The 18,023-nt window shown below is 35.2% G+C and overlaps 2 protein-coding genes across 3 annotated transcripts; one reads left to right on the top strand and one right to left on the bottom strand.

Moving 5' to 3' along the window:
• Positions 1 to 888: 888 nt before the first annotated feature.
• On the top strand, positions 889 to 5,470 carry LOC101264612 (microtubule-associated protein RP/EB family member 1B). Its single transcript, XM_004235952.5, has 8 exons — positions 889 to 1,173; positions 2,526 to 2,594; positions 2,682 to 2,768; positions 3,306 to 3,412; positions 3,509 to 3,645; positions 3,716 to 3,792; positions 4,388 to 4,501; positions 5,126 to 5,470. The coding sequence occupies exons 1-8, from the start codon at positions 1,069 to 1,071 to the stop codon at positions 5,231 to 5,233; spliced, it is 804 nt and encodes a 267-aa protein (XP_004236000.1). The 5' UTR covers positions 889 to 1,068; the 3' UTR covers positions 5,234 to 5,470.
• A 693-nt stretch (positions 5,471 to 6,163) lies between these two features.
• Positions 6,164 to 16,812, bottom strand: LOC101257851 (PH, RCC1 and FYVE domains-containing protein 1). 2 transcript variants are annotated; one of them, XM_010320492.4, is made up of 10 exons: positions 16,556 to 16,812; positions 15,776 to 15,921; positions 14,494 to 14,580; positions 13,900 to 13,989; positions 13,728 to 13,808; positions 12,487 to 12,681; positions 10,299 to 12,413; positions 8,612 to 8,758; positions 7,599 to 7,768; positions 6,164 to 6,674 (listed from the first exon to the last, which is right to left on the bottom strand). In XM_010320492.4, exons 2-9 carry the CDS (start codon positions 15,821 to 15,823, stop codon positions 7,691 to 7,693), a joined length of 2,841 nt encoding a protein of 946 aa, XP_010318794.1. In that variant the 5' UTR covers positions 15,824 to 15,921; positions 16,556 to 16,812; the 3' UTR covers positions 6,164 to 6,674; positions 7,599 to 7,690. The 2 variants fall into 2 exon arrangements, with proteins under 2 accessions (XP_010318794.1, XP_010318795.1); XM_010320493.4 differs by having other exon boundaries at positions 15,776 to 15,916; positions 16,556 to 16,762.
• Positions 16,813 to 18,023: the final 1,211 nt, after the last annotated feature.

Raw genomic sequence — 18,023 nt, 5'->3', positions numbered from 1 at the left:
TAGCTAGTGTTGTTTCCAATAATAGAAGATGATGGTGACTGTCAATTGGGACCCAGCCAAAACTTAAAGAAAATGGACAATTGGCAACTGCTCAAAACCAAATACGAAAGTGACAAAAAGCTTACTTCTTGCAGCCTGCTCTTCCTATAAAATACACTTAAAAAAAACGATTCTTTTTCCCAAAACAATTATACAAGCAAGAACCCTCCTTTTCTTTTACACCTTTTTTTTGGATACTTATTATTTCCTCTACTAGTTCATTATCTCGTTTATATACTCCTTATGAAATTATAAATAATTTGTTAATTTAACCCTTAAAGAGATATTTTGGAACTTTACGATTTCTCACGCATTCAAAAACTATAAGAGTAAAATGGAATAATAATAATAATAAATTCTCTCTTGGTTTTGTGAATTGACAAGTCATTTTGGGACAACTACTTTAAGTAGATATTAACTAATATGAGAATAGAAGGATACACTTTATCACTTTATAATTTATTATACTATATTGTATTGTTTTTATGACTATAACGTTAGAACAGATTGTACAACTTTTCAACAATAATTTAAAGAATAAACCTACTAAAAAAAATATGAGACAAGTTGAAGTTGTTATATTTTTTTAGAATAAATGATAAAATAAGATTATTAGAAAATGAATATTATTATAATGGAGAGAAAACTTTTGATTAGCTTTACAAAAAATTTCTAAATAATGTGATCACATCTAATGGATATTTTAGAGTTGAGTTCAACGCTTGCTTGCATCTTAATTTCGTGAAGACTTTAATGGAATAAAATAATTAATTAGGCACTTACCACTATGGGGTTATGGGTTAGGCTAACAACATCCAAATAAATAAAACGGAACGGCTATATTAAAAACTGTGTAATTTGAAATACAAAATCCCTATTTACGCACTCTCTCTCTCTTCTTCAATGTTTAATACTCTCTCTATATATAAATAGCAGTATCTCTCTTCTTCTCATTCCATATTGTGAGTTTTTGTTTCTTCCTTTTTTTCTCATTCCATCTGCTTTCGTAGAATTGAAACAAGAAGAAAAATGGCGAATATAGGGATAATGGATAGTGCCTATTTTGTTGGAAGGAATGAGCTATTGACATGGATCAATGCCAGGTTACAGCTTAATCTTACCCGCATTGAAGAGGTACATTACCCCATTTTCTTGAATGATTTTGGCTTTGTATATCTAGGTTCTTTTTTTGGGTGAATTTCAAGGGTTTTCAGGTATGGAATTTCTTAATCTGTTACGGTTTGTGAGTTGTTTGATTTTTCATATAGTTTTTTCTGTCGGTTTATGAGTAATGTAATAAATGCTTCAATTATCATGTTCCCTTGAATTTTCGTTCTGTTTTTTCCCCTTGTTATTATGTTATTGGACATTGATATTCATACAGCGAATTCAGCTAGTTTGGTTGAGGCATTGTTATTGTTGTTGTTGTTTATTTGCCAAATTTATCTCCATTATTTGTCAGACTTCGGATCCTCTACATCTTGTATAGCTGTGCCTGTGAGTTCATTCATTAGGATTTTGGTACCCGAGTTGGACGTGGCTGTAGAATTCTCTGTGTACTGGCTGTGGTTTATTTGATAATTCAATATTTAAATCAGGAAGTTGTTTCTATAAGTCTTCACGCTGGTGTATGACAATGATACTAAATTCTGAAGCCTTTGTGGTTATTTCTATAGATTTTTTGTAACCTAGCTATCTTAGTTCTCAATGTAGCATATCTTCAAGATAAATGGCTGTTAACGTTACTGGTATAAAAGTTATAACCCTGGACACCTGGTGATGAAAATGATCTCCCAAGTATTACATTTATGTTCAACCTTAATTGGTTTAATTTTCCTTTTAATTGTTGTGAAGATCAAGTTCTTGAGGAAAGGAACAAAAATAGCATGCTGATGAATGGGTAGAATTGTATTACTTCTAGTATGATTAATAAACAGTTGAATACAGAATGTGAATGGACCATATTATATTGCTGCTGTTTTATCATGTAAGACAATTACTTATTTATTGTTTCTGGTGCGGAGATTAGCTTTTGGTATGTTCATATGAAATCATGGAGTGTCCAATCAAAATAAGATGGACAAGGAAATTTCAATAGAAGCCAGGCATTGAGCAATGTATGACCGACGAGGTCCAGTCATACAAAAGATAGACCAAAATTTACTAGTAGGAAGATATGGATCTTAAAACAGATTAAATTTGGTGTTCACATTCTCCTTTCAAATTTATGTTACTAGATAAGCAAATGCCTATGTGATTTATCTATGAAGTAGGGTTGAGCTCGTATCACAGTTTGCTTTAAAGGTTCAAGTTGCATCTTTTTTGTAATGAATGGAAAAGAACATTTTAGCAACCTTATATGTTCAGTTATTTAACTAAGTATTACATGTTTTACAGTATAGTAGTATTACATTTTGAAATGTTGATGATTTTATTTCTCTTCTAATGTTTTATTACATATTTGAATTACAAATTTATTGTGTTAGGTTGCATCTGGGGCTGTGCAGTGTCAGATGATGGACATGACCTATCCAGGAGCTGTTCCAATGCACAAGGTGATTACTGCATCTGATGTTCTGGTGGTCCTATCATAACATGTTTGATTTGTTGTGGCATCTTTTATCGATCATATTTGGTTACAGGTTAACTTTGATGCAAAGACTGAATATGACATGATCCAAAACTACAAAGTGCTGCAAGATGTGTTTAGCAAGCTAAAAATTGACAAGGTTATTTCTTACGAAACACATTTCAAGTTTTATGTAGATCTTTTTACTGAGGAAGTTTGGCTCCCGTCTTTCTTCCGAATGCAACCCTCTCAGGGCATGTCATATGAAGTGGGGCTGAAATCTTTCAACATACTTGTCTCACCTAGTTTTTACTTTTCTGTATTTAGCATTTTGGATCTGTGATGGTGCTTATCGTATATTATAAATAATAGTAACAGTAGAAGTAGAACAAGATTCTTTTTTTGTTAGTGGATTATTGCAAGTACCCAGTGGAATAGTCGAGGTGCAAGCAAGTTGGTCTGGACACCATTGTTATGAAAAACAAATAGTTGATTCTTCTTAGAATATATTCAGACATACTAATTCAATGCTGATTTTGAGGAATAGTTACTTTGAGATTTTCCCTTCTGTATTACCTGCACAACTATCTTTATAACAAAGTTTTCATCCATCAATGTTTACCCTTGATGAAACAAAATAACCTGCTGTTGAGAGGAACTAGATGATTCTTTTTGATGGTTTCTATTCTGCTTGCAGCATATTGAAGTTAACAGGCTTGTTAAGGGCCGTCCATTGGATAATTTGGAGTTTCTGCAATGGCTGAAGCGTTACTGTGAGTCTGTAAATGGTGGTATTATGAATGAGTATGTGCTTCTTCTAACATACTTGAGTGTTCTGTTTCTCTTCTAAAATTTGGATGCCAGATACTCACTAGTTGCCTCTCCGTTGTGATTGTGCAGGAACTATAATCCTCTGGAACGTAGAAGTAAGGTTGGAAGGGAACGAAATGTGAAGGGTTCTCAGAGATCTGCAAAGTCACTTCTAACTAACAACAGTCATAACCCTGGATTAGGGGAAGGCTTGACTAAGACTACAGGTGAGCGACAGATATATTCCTTATCTATTCTCAGTTAGTATTACTTTTCTTAAACTATGTTTTTGACTAGGAATAAAACAAGGAAGGTCAAGTCCAGTAATGGGTGGGGTTAATTCTTCAACGGAGATTCAGGCTTTGTCAAAGGAGGTAACAGTCTTATATTTGTGTGAAGTTGATTGCTTAGCTTTTAGCAGATTGATTGAGTGAATGAATAAATGTCTCTTCTAATTTTGAAGCACTAGTAAGCTCAATTTAAGCTGGCTTAGTCAATCACAGCACTTGTTTCTGTATGGTCAAAAGATACTCCTATTCTGTCATGATCTTGCAGAACTTTTTTGGACCGCCAAACCACACCAAAATGTAGAACATTCGAGGCTTAAGATATGGTTATCTTAGCACTAATGGATCACATCTGCTGCTGTTGGTTCTATTTTTTTTCTCTTTCTCTTCGACATTAGGTTCGGATTTTGACAGGAGCCTTAAGTTCAGTTATAGATGTTATGTGACTGCATAAGGATATGCCAGGATTTGATTCATCCTAATAGATGAATTGTTGAGTAGTGGAGTGAAAAAGACCGAAATGGATATCCGGGTTCTCATAACAGATCTCCCAACTAACAGGGATTGTGGTATAGTTGTTAATGGAGTTTTATTGTTTCTCTTTCCTTTTGTGATAAGTATCCCCTGTTTTGGTTGCCTAGTACTTCGACTGTTTATTGGCACTCATATCTTAACCATCCAGGTTACAGATCTCAAGCTCTCTGTTGACCATTTGGAGAAAGAAAGAGATTTTTATTTTGCAAAGTTACGAGATATTGAGATTCTCTGTCAGACTCCAGACTTAGAAGATATCCCGGTAAGTTTTTCTTTCCCATCTCTACCAAAAGTGAATTGATTGTGATGTAGTTGGCTAGCTACAAAAAGCTCTTCTCTACAGTGTTGACTTTCTTGTGCATGTCTAACTGATAACTAACAAACATCTCTGAGAAGGATCAGCATATAAGTGATTGAATGTGAACTTATTGGGCTAGAGGAACTTTGTGCCTCCCTTCTATTACATAACACTGATAGTTTCAGACCCCTAAACCCAGCCCCTCTGTAGCTTACAAAACTACACCAGTTGCTTGTATCATGGATTTCCTTCATTAATGTTTTCTAATTGTCATATGTATGACATGATAAGGAGAGTATTTATATGGAGTGGTTCATTTTACTTTGCTTTCTTCTGAATTATGCTGGCTATGAGAAATTGTTTGACCTTTCTGCTATTTTTTCCCATTATTTGAACATCACATTGGCATCATGTATGATACTTTAGAGATTCCACTTAAGTGATTGTACGTTGATTGGCAATTGTGTATAAGCATAATACTGAACACACTGCTCCTTCTGTTAGAGCAAAGTTTCTTCATTATATCATTAATGTGTGTTACGAGTCATCTAATCAATGGTTTTGTCGTATTATTATTGCATTCCGCAGATGGCTATGGCAGTTAAAAAGATATTATATGCTGCTGATGCAAGAGAATCAGCTTTGGCCGAAGCTCAAGAAGTTCTAAGTCACTCCGTGGATGGAAGTAAAAGCTGAATTGGAATTGGAATATGATAAGTAAAAATTGCGTGCAGTAGTTTCTTAAATGTAGAGGTTACTGTTTCATCTTTGGTGAAATGTTGCTAAGCTTTCTGTTGTGTACATCCATGTGCTCTTTTTTTGGCTTTGAAAGAGAAGTCTCTCTAATGTGTACTTGGTGGAGATATCTCCAGTGAAGCGGAATTTGTATTTCAAATTTAATTGAAAGAGTACCATGTCTTCCACAGATCAAAAGCTTCTTCTATTAATTTTCTCTTCCTTTTTTCTTTGTTACTAAAGTTCAAGAACGAGGTTTTTCTATCCAGAGATAGATTACACCATCTTCTGACCTTTACACCAAAACTATAAGTATTGCTAGTTGTATTGTTATATGTTCAGCATGAAAAAGAATTTTCAATGTAAAGAACTTCGGAATGAGCATAAAGCTGAAAACAAAAGGCACTCATTGCCATTACACTGATGCTAAGTTATCATGTGTTTCCACATGATATTCTGACAGCCCCGCATGTACGATACAAAGTGGAAAAGTAGACATATATTAGCAAGATTAATAAAATATTACTAATTGAACGAGACTCTCCTCACAATTATGCTAATGTTTATTGAAAAAATCTAATGAATTGGCACTAAGGTACCAGCATGTTTGCTTGATGTACCAGAGACTGATGCATAATGAATAACGTATTTTTATTATCTTCGTCCATGGCAGTGATTTGAAAGAAGCAAATGAGTGGATGCATTTGGAAAGTGAGTTTTGAAAGAGAATGCAGGTAACAAAATAGAAAAAGACTAATGTAAACGAATTCACTTTATAAAAGAACTTAAGTATGCCGTTTATAAAAGAACTTAAGTATGCCGTCTTAATATATTCCTAGTTGATTCAAGTACACCTACTTAAAGGGTCGATTGATAAAATGTATAAGAATAATGCTAAATAGTAACACTTGCATTAATTATACATTGATTAAGGTGCTATTTGTATTTGTATTCTCGTAGTGTTAATTCTACAGTAACATTATCAAAATTGACAAGATATGGAACCCTCGGATCAAACAAATAAAAAGAAGTCCGCATACTTCTTTACACAGTTAGGAGAAAGAGAACCGTATGAAGTGGGTAAGCGTAGGTACTTCAACAGCTCAATGAATTCAAACGAGGAAGAACATATCACAGCGTGTTGTTTATTATCATGAATTTCATTTCCTTTCACCTACTCATCATAGAAACAGCAGCCTTCAGTTCATCCTAATGTGTACTACGGATATTAGCTCCACTCTATATGCAAAATTGAATGTACACTTTCCGATAGAGAGACATCTTCATTAGTATCAAACCTTTGTACAGGTAATAAGACTTTTTCCCTTGAACCAGTTGGCGTGCATCTCACCGTTCTCATATTTTCACGACTGATAAACTTTCAGACATTGATGACACCCAACTGCACATGCATAGAGATGCAGATAACTTCCATTAAAATGTATTTGAAATAACAATTTTTTCATCAAACTTGTGGTTTTACATGATGCAATTGAGAACCAATGTGATCCTTTCATTTATGATGGGAACATAAAAAAAACTTTGGGTCATTTCTGCATCATAGCAAGCTGGAGGAGAATCCTCATATTGATGCAAAGGGCGTAGGCCCTTCATCCACTTCAAAATGCAGAAAACTTAGATTGATTTAGACAACAGGTGACTGGAACTACGAATAACAGCAAAATCCGCAAAACAGACAAATAAACAAGCAACAAGCTACAAATTAGATGTGGGCCAGCTGAATGATGATTATTTGGGATGACTGTGTTAAGAATATGTAGAGTCAGATTATGGTCTAATATCGCGAGTGAGTGTCAACGAAACAGCAGAATGGACATGTATCAACCGTATGATAGGATCACTATGTCACTTGGTATACAGTTCTAACAAGAGATTTATCAAAAATAGCTTCTCTTGGAAACTTCATGCACCAAGAGGGGTTTATCTTTAACAGATTTTTTTATGACAAGGAAAACCCGCAGCCACTACAATAGTTTGCAAACCACATAGGTGAGGTAACCCACACTAGGCAAAGCCAGTGCGACGAGCTCGACCTAGAAGGCAAACCCCTTGCTTTCGGTAGCAAGGGGTTTCGAACTTGAGAACTCCAATATGAAAGTCCCAAGCCCAATCCACTGGGCCCCACCCCGAAGGTTTCTTTAACAGATTTCTCATTCTTGATTTGAGAAGATGGTGTGAGTTTGTTTTTTTTCAAAGAAGTTATTTGTTAGAGAAGATTGTAACTGACAATTTTTTTCCCAAAGCATAATTAACCACTCACTGAAAAAAAAGTTAAATGGAATAAATAAGTAATCTCGAAACATACCATAAATCTTCAGTGATCAGCAGAAAAATGCAAAAGGATTAGGAGTATGATGAAATCCTAGCTGGATGGTTTACTCTTTCTTGAAACAAGGATCAAGGTACTGTCATCGTCGAATGGATCAGATTTTCTGCAGAACCATCCTGAGGTGCTCTTGCAGTGTTGCCCTTTACCTAGGTAAACCCAGAAAAAAAACCCCACAAGAATAAGAACACTCCAATGAAAAGTAGTTATAGATGGGAATAAGGATAGAGTTCTATAAGGGGATGAAAGTTGTCCCAAGTGCAAATTAAGTCCTCTCTGGATTGAATAACAGCAGAAGCTAAGAACTGCTCCTGAATTCTGGAAAGAGTAATTCCAGATGCGAGGCTTAAGAGGGTGTTTTCCAAAGTCAACGAGCACTCAAGCATGTTACACTTACATGCTAGTATATTTTATGTTCCTCTAACATATCTCTAATTATCTGTTATTTGTAATCACAACCTATTTTGTTGAAGTATCTTGACATAAAACAATTATGGGGCTAAGCTACAGCTATTGTATTTCCATTCTCCACTCAAAGAAAATAATATTGTAAAAAAGGAAAATTGGCTTCGATAGAGTAACTGAACTGGATATAATCTAGTACCCCCTTGTTACCAGTTCTAATAGTTGTGATTATTATTTCTGTTAGGTACTCATTTTCACATTTATTGGTTCCACATTCTTTTTACATGGATCTTTTTGTTTCTCCTTTCTTCTTTCTCCATGCTAAGTCAAATGCTAAAATTATTTATCAGGTACTTAATATGACTTAATTTCTATCAAATTTTGGGCTAGACCTGGACAAGTAAAAGAAGCAGCTGGATGTAACGATAAACAATTAACCACTGAATTATGATTTATTTGTAAACAAGGGACTTCCCACAGGAACTTCTGAATTTCCAAATCTAATTTATAATTAGTATAAACACATTTTCAATTATCTGCAGAATATATTTAAGGACATGATGAATATATTAAGCATAAGGGTCTACCTGCGTCATTAGAGACTTGATGACTTCCTTAGCAGCATTATTTTTGTCTGTTTCCGTTATAGCTTCTTCAGATTTCTCTTGTAGTTGAGTTGATTTTTTCTCAAGCTCAGCTTCTAAGAACAGGGATCTCTGGGTAAGAATGTCTACCTGCATGGTGTATATCTCAGATGCAATAGAGCACATACAAATCAACTTATACCACAAGTTTGTTTGTTTGAAAGGATAAGTAAAACTGCATACAAATGAATTAGTCGGAAAGCTTTGAAGACTAGCTCCTACATTCCTTCTTCTAGTTCCAGAAGGTACCTTTTATAGACCAGTCTATCTCCTCTGTGGGGAAGGCAAGGCTACTCTATCAGAATCGGAACCTTGGCTAGGGCTCTCTAGAGACTATGGCCGTCTAGACTGCTACGGAAAACACCATCGGATTTCAAAGTAGCACGATCTAATTCGAAAATTTCACCCAATTGGGCACGTCTAGCATATTTTTTCACAGTAGCAGGATCACTATAACTGATGCCATTGAGTTCACCGCCGTAGAACTCAACAGTTACACCTACTTGTTCAACACTATACTTTGGTTCTGCTTACTGTGACTTTTAACCTGGCTGCTATTTCTATTAGTTGGTTCTTCGACTATTTCAAGACAACCCTTTGCAAAACAAGTACCAGTATCTAGTGCAATAAGTAGCTATGGTACATTAGAACACAATCTTTCTCAATGGACAGTAAGATATTGTGCATTAAAAAAATACTTTGGACCAATCAGGATAAACTAAACAAAGTTTTTTCTTGATATTGTTATTATCCGTTATCCTGTTGTTCCAACCACTGTAAATATGTTTCCAAGAATAGAAGGATTCTATGAAAGTCATTTATCCGAATAGCTATTGACATTCTCTTAGGAGTAAATAATATACCTGCAGTATGAGAATAGAAGTACAATAACAGTTGGATTATAGTTAAGTGGTGTAGAACTTTCAAGAGTAACTACTTGATTTCAAATAGTGGAATTCAAAAATATTTTTCAACTAATTTGGAATATAGGATTAAGTTGCTGATCCAATTAGTGACTTTCATCTAATGTGACTTCGTTGAAACAATTTAAGAACAGCTCAAATATGAAATTATGGGTGAAAACAGTATCAGCTAAAGAAAAATATCTAATACAAATTCTGATATTTTAACATTAAATGTTTCTACTTCAATGATTCTTCTAGGTATGACAGAATGCAGCAACAGTGGCCCTGAAATATTCGGGCACTATTCTGGTGTGTTTTTGGGGTACAGTGAGTGGTGCCAAAGGATATTAGAAGCCTAATGTCATGCTGACTGGGACACAGGAATAGCAGCAAACTGAAACAGATTTAGAAAACCATCCCACTGCCCACTGGACATTGTGTGGCTTATATGCCTACAGATATATAAGAGATGCTTTGAGGAGAATATACAACATCTATCTTTTGTAAAATACAAAAGCATAGAGAGCTTATATATCTGGTTCAAGGAATACAGATTAGAAGATCTTTTTGTGATTTTTTGGACTCTGAAGCAAACTTTGTAATACTTCTTTGTACTTTGTTGCAGTACCTACTTGGTACTATCTTTAATAAAATTACCCTTACTTTATCCGGGAAAAAAAATGCAGCAACAAAGAGGCTTGGCAAAAAATCTTGGTAGTTTTTACCTGCTCCTTCAATATGGAAATTTCCTTTTTCAGACTTTCACTTGTTTGCTTTGAATCATCAAGATCCACTTCGTGATTTGCTTGTGCAGCAAAAGCAGATCTCAGTAACACAGAATTAGATGAACATGATTCAAATGAAGCAGGAGAACCAGCTTGAGAGTGACTTGTTGATCCAACAAAAGAAACAGACAATATCTCAGGGCAACTAGAAAAGGACAACAATTGGCTTGATGTTTGAGATACTTCACTCTGAGTATTGCCATTAGGAATTGGAGAGACATTCTCAGAGTTTGAATCTTGCTTCTGGTTCTTTCTAAAACGCTTATCGTCAGACCTGAATGAATTGAATGAGGACAGCCTAGAGAGAAGGCCTTTTTGTTTGGAAGGTGAGGTCTCTTTCCTCCTCTCTCCAGTATTCTTCTGTAAGCTTCCAGTAGTGACCTTCGGTGGTAGACAAGTTAATCCAATATCCAAGCCCTTGTTCAATTTAGTAAAACAATCTTCACATACACGATAAGGTTTGTTCATTTTTGGAGCCAAAGAAGCTCTTACAGATCTTTTACTGGTGCATACTGTGCAAAAGACAAGCCCACAGTTGTAGCAGTTATGACGTTTTCGTCTGAGATTAAATGGACTCTGGCATCCAGCACAAATGGAATTATCAGCGAGAGACACTTCTCTGTGTAGACAAATGGCTGCAGTAAAATTATTTCCACAGACCACATCCTTTACTTTTTTTGCTTTCAGCGCTTCAACCAGTGTAGGAGTGTTCCTATCATGATTGTCCCCATGTCCTAGCTGTCCATTTCCTCCCTTTCCCCACGTGTAAAGCTCAGAGTTTGAGCTCAGGGACACAACATGGAAAGATCCACAAGCTATTTCTTCAATGAAACAATCTGTAATTTTTCCTTGAACACGAGAAGGAAACTTCCCAGTACTTCCAGGAATTCCTAGTTGCCCATAATCAACTTTCCCCATTGTATATACTTGCCCTAATGTTGTCAGAGCAACTGTAATACTATGGCCACAGGCTACTCTACTGAAGTTAATGCCATCCAACTGTACAACTTTGCATGGAGTGTGTCTAGAAGCATTATCTTCGTGTCCAAGTTGTCCATCATCCCCATTTCCCCAGGTGAAAAGCTTCCAAGGTGGGGAATTACAAGAACTGGAATCGTCAAAAGAGAGCTCTACCACAGCTGCAGTGTGCCAATGCCCACATGCCACTCTAACTGTTCTTAGTCCTTGTAGAGTTTCAACTTCCCTAGGAATACCAATGCTACTACGGTCCCCATGACCTAGAGCACCAAATGTTCCATCACCAAAAGTAAAAAGCTGGCCAACAGATGTTATAACAGCTGAATGCCAAGGACCACAAGAGACATATGAGACATGCTTACCAACTAAAGGACCCCTAACTTTTTTGGGGATCCAGTGGCTGATTCCAGTATCATGCCCAAGGAGGCCAAAGTTAAAGGTACCCTCACCCCATGTATAGAGATCTCCAGTGATTGTTGTGGCACAAGTATGATAATCTCCGCATGCTGCTGATGTAACATTTAACCCACAGAGACTGTCAATAAGTTTTGGGCTAGAAATGTCAGATTCTACTCCATGCCCTAGTCTGCCACTTAAGCCCTCTCCCCAACTAAAAATCTCTCCTTGCTTTGTGATTAGTACGGCATGTCTGCTCCCACAAGCAACATATTGAGCATCAAGTATTAATGCCGATTCCAAGGTCCTCGGCAAAGGTGCATCTCTTCTTGCAGTTTCAAATTTTCCAAGTCCACACATCCCACCACCAAGCAGGCCATCACCAATTCCTTCTCCCCATATTAAGATGTCACAGAGGGTATCAGCATTTGCGAAAGATCCGTGGCTAGATGAACTAATGGCACTGGAAAAACTAGATCGGATAGTATCTGTAGAGCTCTGCCCAATTTCATCATCTAGGTTTCCGTATGATCTTGAGTTGAAGGAACTAGTAGCAAACTCTCTATGGGAAGAACATTTTGCCGCTGAATTATAAAGTAAATAGTCGGAGAACGCTCTTTCTAATCTCTTTCTTGGAGGACTCTGAGATGGAACTGAACCCAATAGATTTTTCTTTGGGTCCTGTCATGAGAAGAAAAAGGGAGTCAAGATCATAAATCAATCAACTTAATGATAAATTCATCATTGTAAGTACCTCATAGGGTGTACTGCTGCTTCCACTACTACTTGACAAAGCAGAGTGAGAACGTCGCTGTGTCGCAGAAGTTGAACCATCAGAATATGCTATATCATATCTTATATCGCTTGTCCACTTTTGACAGTCAACCCGAGATGTCAAGGCTCTGAGAGCAACAAACCAGACTTCTGCCTCTTCCTTATCTTTGCAGATCTGTCAAAGGGTTCAGTTTGTTGATTCTATAATCAAAAGATATAAAATTCTTCTAGAACTCTCCATTTTTCTACTAATAGCATTGGTCTTCTACAATCACCGTATTCTGGATCAACTAATTTTCTTAACTCTGACAGTTCTAGTCCATATACTTTGTAAATACATAACACGTGTTTTAATGATGATCTTTGTGGCAACCATATCTAACCAGTAATGAAAATTAAATTTTTGCGAGGAGAGAGGTTCATATTATTTTGCTTCATAAACCCATTAAATCTCTGGAATTTAAAGAATGGGAATTCTCACTCAATCGGAAGGACACAAGCATTTGCATCTCTATAATATCAGGGATATGATGACATGCAAGTACAAAGATGTACACTTTCTTAAATGTTTTATTTTAACCAAAGAAATGAGCAGTTATTAAAAATCTACAATATATTATTCCTGAAGCAAGCATATGACTCAAAATGCATATATCATGAAAATACAGATGAACTGTGTTCATGATCGGCATAGTAATAGCAAAGATACCCATTCCTTTGAAGCATGAAGACTGGCTAGTGTTGACCAATACAGGAAGTGTCTCCCAACTGTAATTAAGCATAAATATACAATTTCCAATGTTCTGCCATCTCCTCATACTACTTACATAAAGTTATTTCATAGATTTACATTTTACTAAACCAAACAGGCAACTAAGGTATGAAATAAAAATGCATGGCTAGAATTTTTAACCTCAAAAGAGAGTCAATCTATTAACCGTGGAAGGCATTTAAAGAGCTATCTGTTAATCAATCAACAGTGGTTCAAACCTCAGGTTCATATCTATCATCCCAATAATAAAAAAAATCTCTTAAGAAAAAAAAGGTTGGGGGTTATTTAAATCTCACACTTCCCCCTACATAGGTAATTAGTCATATCTAATTGTTTAATGATTATTTTCTACTCAAAAAGAAATATATGACGGAAGGACTTCCATTTTATGCAAGTACCGAAACTTAGAAGGGAATGTGATATGCTCTTAGACTGTAAATATTACTTACCAAATCCAAGGAACTTTTGCCATATAGAAGTGAAAATGACTGATATTCCTTCTCAGGTCTAGGAAACCGCAGAAAATTTGCCTATAATTTCATTTGAGATAAAAATGTCAGTAGGACAATACCACTTAGGATGAAGTTTGGTGTGCATAATATTGATAATGTAGGATCTTACAGTTCGTTGACCGGGAATAATCCTTGAAACCTGACTCAATTGAAGCTGTTTCTCCTCCTTTTCAACATACCATATCAGTCTTGTTTCATCCTGAAATTAGTCCATCAGAAGCAGTTGATGAATGATAATTTCAGAATGGGTTACAAAAACCTCAGAGCAATACCACTTATTTGAAGCAGAGAAATAGGGTGTGTAAAAGAGTCTCTATGTGTGTTGTGGGGGGGGGGGGGGGGAGGCGTGACTCGCGAGAGAGAGGGAGGGAGGGCAAAAGCAGCAGAAGAAAGAAAGAAGCATAGAGCTGTCCTGGTGTCTGGGATGCTCTACACATTCTTCTTACCAAGTTCTAACTTTTCAACTTCAACTCAATCCTCTTTTGGCATGACAAAGATATCACAGTATAGGATAAGCAGTTACACCAAGAAACCATGTAGCTTGAACAAAAGAAATATCAAATTGAAAGTGTTGAGCTTTCCCTAAATTACGCTTTAAGGATTGGAAACCCAACCACATTTATTTCAACTTAATATAAATTGATGAAAAAAATAAGCAAAGAGATTGGGAAATAAAATGAACAATCTAATGCGAAGTTCATACAGTAGAAAGACGAAAAGGGCAGAATTTTGGCTTTCCTCTGCGTCCATACTTCAGTAGGTATGATCCTCTTTTTAAGGCTGTAATGGCCTGCAAGTTGCAAAAACAAGGATCTGTAGGTGCAAATCATATATAAAAACTTACCGTTTCAGCAACAGATACTCCCTTATTCCTCAATTAATTATCTTGATTTGTATGGTTATCACGAGAATATATGAATTTTCCACTATTTAGCAAGGGAAACTTAAAGGTCCAAATCTTAGTTTCTAGAGTTCTAAAGTAGAACAGGGAAAGAAGTCTGTTCAAAAGAGTGAACATGGAATCCACGTAACAATTTGTGGAGTATAATATAACTGACAATTTTCTGCTAAAATCATTTTAGAATTGAACTGAAAAGGAAAGGTCTATATACAGCATGGATCAAAGGGATTATTATTTTGCTAATGAGGGAGTGAAAAAGACAGACTACAACAAAAATAGTGCAAATTTATAAGCTCCTTTTATCTGACATTCCACACCAAGAAAATATGTACTAGAATATGGCACTCAAAATGGATGTAACTGTGACAGCAATGCTAGCTTTTATCTCTTCTTTTACAGAGAATAACTTTTCTAGATATATATAGAAGATAATCACATTGCATGCTCTCCTGGAAAAAAAAGAAGCAAACTGGTCGTTCTACAAGTAAAATCAATTAATAACATGCAGTACAGTAAATAGGTATCGGCAGGGGAGCCACCAGAAAAAGAAATAGCTAAGAATCCTTTTATGTTATCTAAAGTTTGGTTCTAATTTTAAATTTATGGTCATAATGGATATATTGCTGCTTAATGCAGGTACTGGGAGCGGTTGTTAATATATGAATTTGCAGGGAACCTTCTCTCTTTTTGCATCATTCATCTTGATAAGAAGATATAATGTAAAGGTCTGAAAAGCAAAAACATAGGTGTTGATGTAATTATTGTCATGGTTCTGTTCATTGCATTATTAGGTAAACCGTGAACCAGAAGGATTTCGGTACTTCTATTACCTGCAGTTTGTATTCTTTTCCTTTATTGACTAAATGATACAAACATTTTTAGTGTTATTTCGCAATAAGAAGCCAACTTTCTCATACTGGTGTGAGAGTTTTTCTGTTCTCAAAATAGACTTATTCCTGGAGGAAAAGGACTTTTAATGTGCACAATGTGAAGATGTTACAGTGAAACTAATTGTTTGCCCTTCTTCAATATCTGCTCTGTTCTAACGCAGCAAAGAATAGAAAACTTTAGCAATAAACATCACCTGTTCCACATTCCTCTCTCCAAGACTGTTCCTCTGTACGTTGTTCATTAAGCTGTTATATGAACTCTAGCACTTTGATAATGAAAATACCAAACATCTGGTAGCTGGCAAAAGAGCCCCCATAGTTCCTCCATAGGATGACTTTTCTACGTCCAAGAGAGTAAGGATACTAATATCATACAAACTATTTCAGAAGAACCAATCATGGATAAGCATAAAATAAGGAAAATGGTTTTTGGAAGCATCTCAACACGAACTATTAAGAAATGACATTTTTTTTCCTACAAAACAGACAGGAAAAAAAAAATGATCTAAGATTACTTTTCACTAGTAGAATCACCTTATCAAACAAATTAGTTGCATCAACTACATGTAAACAAAATATCCTAGCATGTAGCAGTTACATCTAAAATCTAAGCAAAACGTCCTTGAATATCCGGAACTACTACTTTTCATGACAACATCAGCGTCCTATTTAATAGTATCAACAACACAACTCCCTTAAATATAATCGGGAATACATATCAATATCACGTAAACACATTATACCAAAAAAAAAAACATATACCTATACTGTCCGTTCAAAATTCATGAGAAAAACAGCATCAGAACCAACAAGGAGCTAGGGTTTATGTCAATGCGAACCAATTTTCACAGGTTTGAACAATATATTTAACAAAAACACAGCGTTCATTTAGTAAACGAAATTCAAGGAAAATGTTAACGAAACTCATAGTTTGTGCTTCATAGTCAATACAGGTAACTAAAGAGCAAACTCACTGTCAACCGAGGTCGATTCTGGAAAAAATCATAGAATTACAGGAACTCCTCTTCTTCAGGCTCTCAGAGGAAACACGAAGGGAACTCCGAAGTGTAGATTTTCGATTTGATAGCAAAAGCCAAGCCTCAGCGCTCAGTAGATATCTCTCTCTATAACCAAAATTTGTCGGATCGGAAGAGAAATGAGAATTTGGCAGAGAGTGTTGTGAGGAAATTAGTGTGGTTTTTCCTCTCTCCTTTTTAAGTGTGAGGAGTACGTAAGTTATTGCGTGTGATGTAAATGAAATATATACGTAGCAGGGAATTCTTTTCTTATTTGGTGGTTCAATGGTGAAAATTATACTCCTTTGTTGATGCCACGTAGTCAACGAAATATGAATCTGTTGCGGCAAGATAGTGGGGGTACTACTGTTAACAGGGACCTTTTCTGTTTTTCTCAGTCTTGTCTCCAATCAACTAACTTCCCGCCTTTTTATTCCCACCTGGGTTTGTTATCTACCTTCCTATTTTACATTACTTTTTCTTGCATTTTTCTTACCATTTTTAAACAACCCCATTTTTTACTGTAATAATATTTTGAATTATAATTATTCTTTTGTCTCATGTGATATTTTTTTCAATAATTAAATAATTTAATTTAATTCATATGAAATCTTTAAATTTTTGAAATGAATTTTATATATCTACTAAATTAAGTCATAATTATTTTCTATTCAAATTTTTTTAAACACTTAAGAAATATTCACACACTTAAATTGAGCTAGTAAAAATATATCACCTTTCAAAAATGATTTACGACATAAATATATGTAGTCATAGAAATATTATTACTGTACGTACATGTTTTAATATCTCACAATCCAATTTTTTTTTTATAAGTCTTACGTCAATTCAAATTGTATTTCATAAATTATAAAAGGGAAAATAGTAGCTACGGAGTCACATTATTTTTCAATCGATTTTAACATTGTTTTCCTCTCTTCTCTTAGCATTTTATTAACAAAACGATATTTTGCGAAAAGAAACAGAATGTAATAGAGAGAGGCTGGCCTTTAAGCTCCTTCGTTGGTGTAATAATTTCCACAGTGTAATAGTACTAAATATATTTCATGCTAAATTCCAAGGTTGGAATAATTTAGATGTAGAATTTGTAAAAAGATGTTGAATAACAACTACTCCTTTCATTCCATAATGATGTATGATTGTATTTAGCCAAACATAGAGTCAAACATATATATTTTATTGGCTAGTATAATATAGTAATGAATTAATGACAATGGAATAAGATATAAAAGCAATGATTGATAAGTTTGTTTGAATGAGGAAATATTGTATCAATTAATATTTAGAATTTGAAGATTTTAGTGGATTTAAATTATTTAATTTGTACAAAATTAAAAATTGTCAATTTTTGGGACACCCCACATCGAAATGGTTTGTTGTATGATATGATACAAGGTAATGCATG

This window comes from Solanum lycopersicum, chromosome 3, assembly GCF_036512215.1.
Source record: "Solanum lycopersicum chromosome 3, SLM_r2.1".
NCBI lineage: Eukaryota > Viridiplantae > Streptophyta > Magnoliopsida > Solanales > Solanaceae > Solanum > Solanum lycopersicum.
The sequence above is the reverse complement of the archived record's forward strand: the minus strand, read 5'-3'. Positions and strand labels throughout refer to the sequence as shown.

Excerpts from the sequence above, each read along its gene's own strand:
- LOC101264612 (XM_004235952.5), top strand. The coding sequence starts at position 1,069 with ATGGCGAATATAGGGATAATGGATAGTGCCTATTTTGTTGGAAGGAAT. Across the intron at positions 1,174-2,525 it reads ATCTTACCCGCATTGAAGAG|GTTGCATCTGGGGCTGTGCA; the intron begins GTACATTACCCC and ends TTATTGTGTTAG. Across the intron at positions 3,646-3,715 it reads AGGCTTGACTAAGACTACAG|GAATAAAACAAGGAAGGTCA; the intron begins GTGAGCGACAGA and ends GTTTTTGACTAG.
- LOC101257851 (XM_010320492.4), bottom strand. The coding sequence starts at position 15,823 with ATGAACAACGTACAGAGGAACAGTCTTGGAGAGAGGAATGTGGAACAG. Across the intron at positions 14,581-15,775 it reads GAGAGAGGAATGTGGAACAG|GCCATTACAGCCTTAAAAAG; the intron begins GTGATGTTTATT and ends TGCAACTTGCAG. Across the intron at positions 13,809-13,899 it reads TTATTCCCGGTCAACGAACT|GCAAATTTTCTGCGGTTTCC; the intron begins GTAAGATCCTAC and ends ATGAAATTATAG.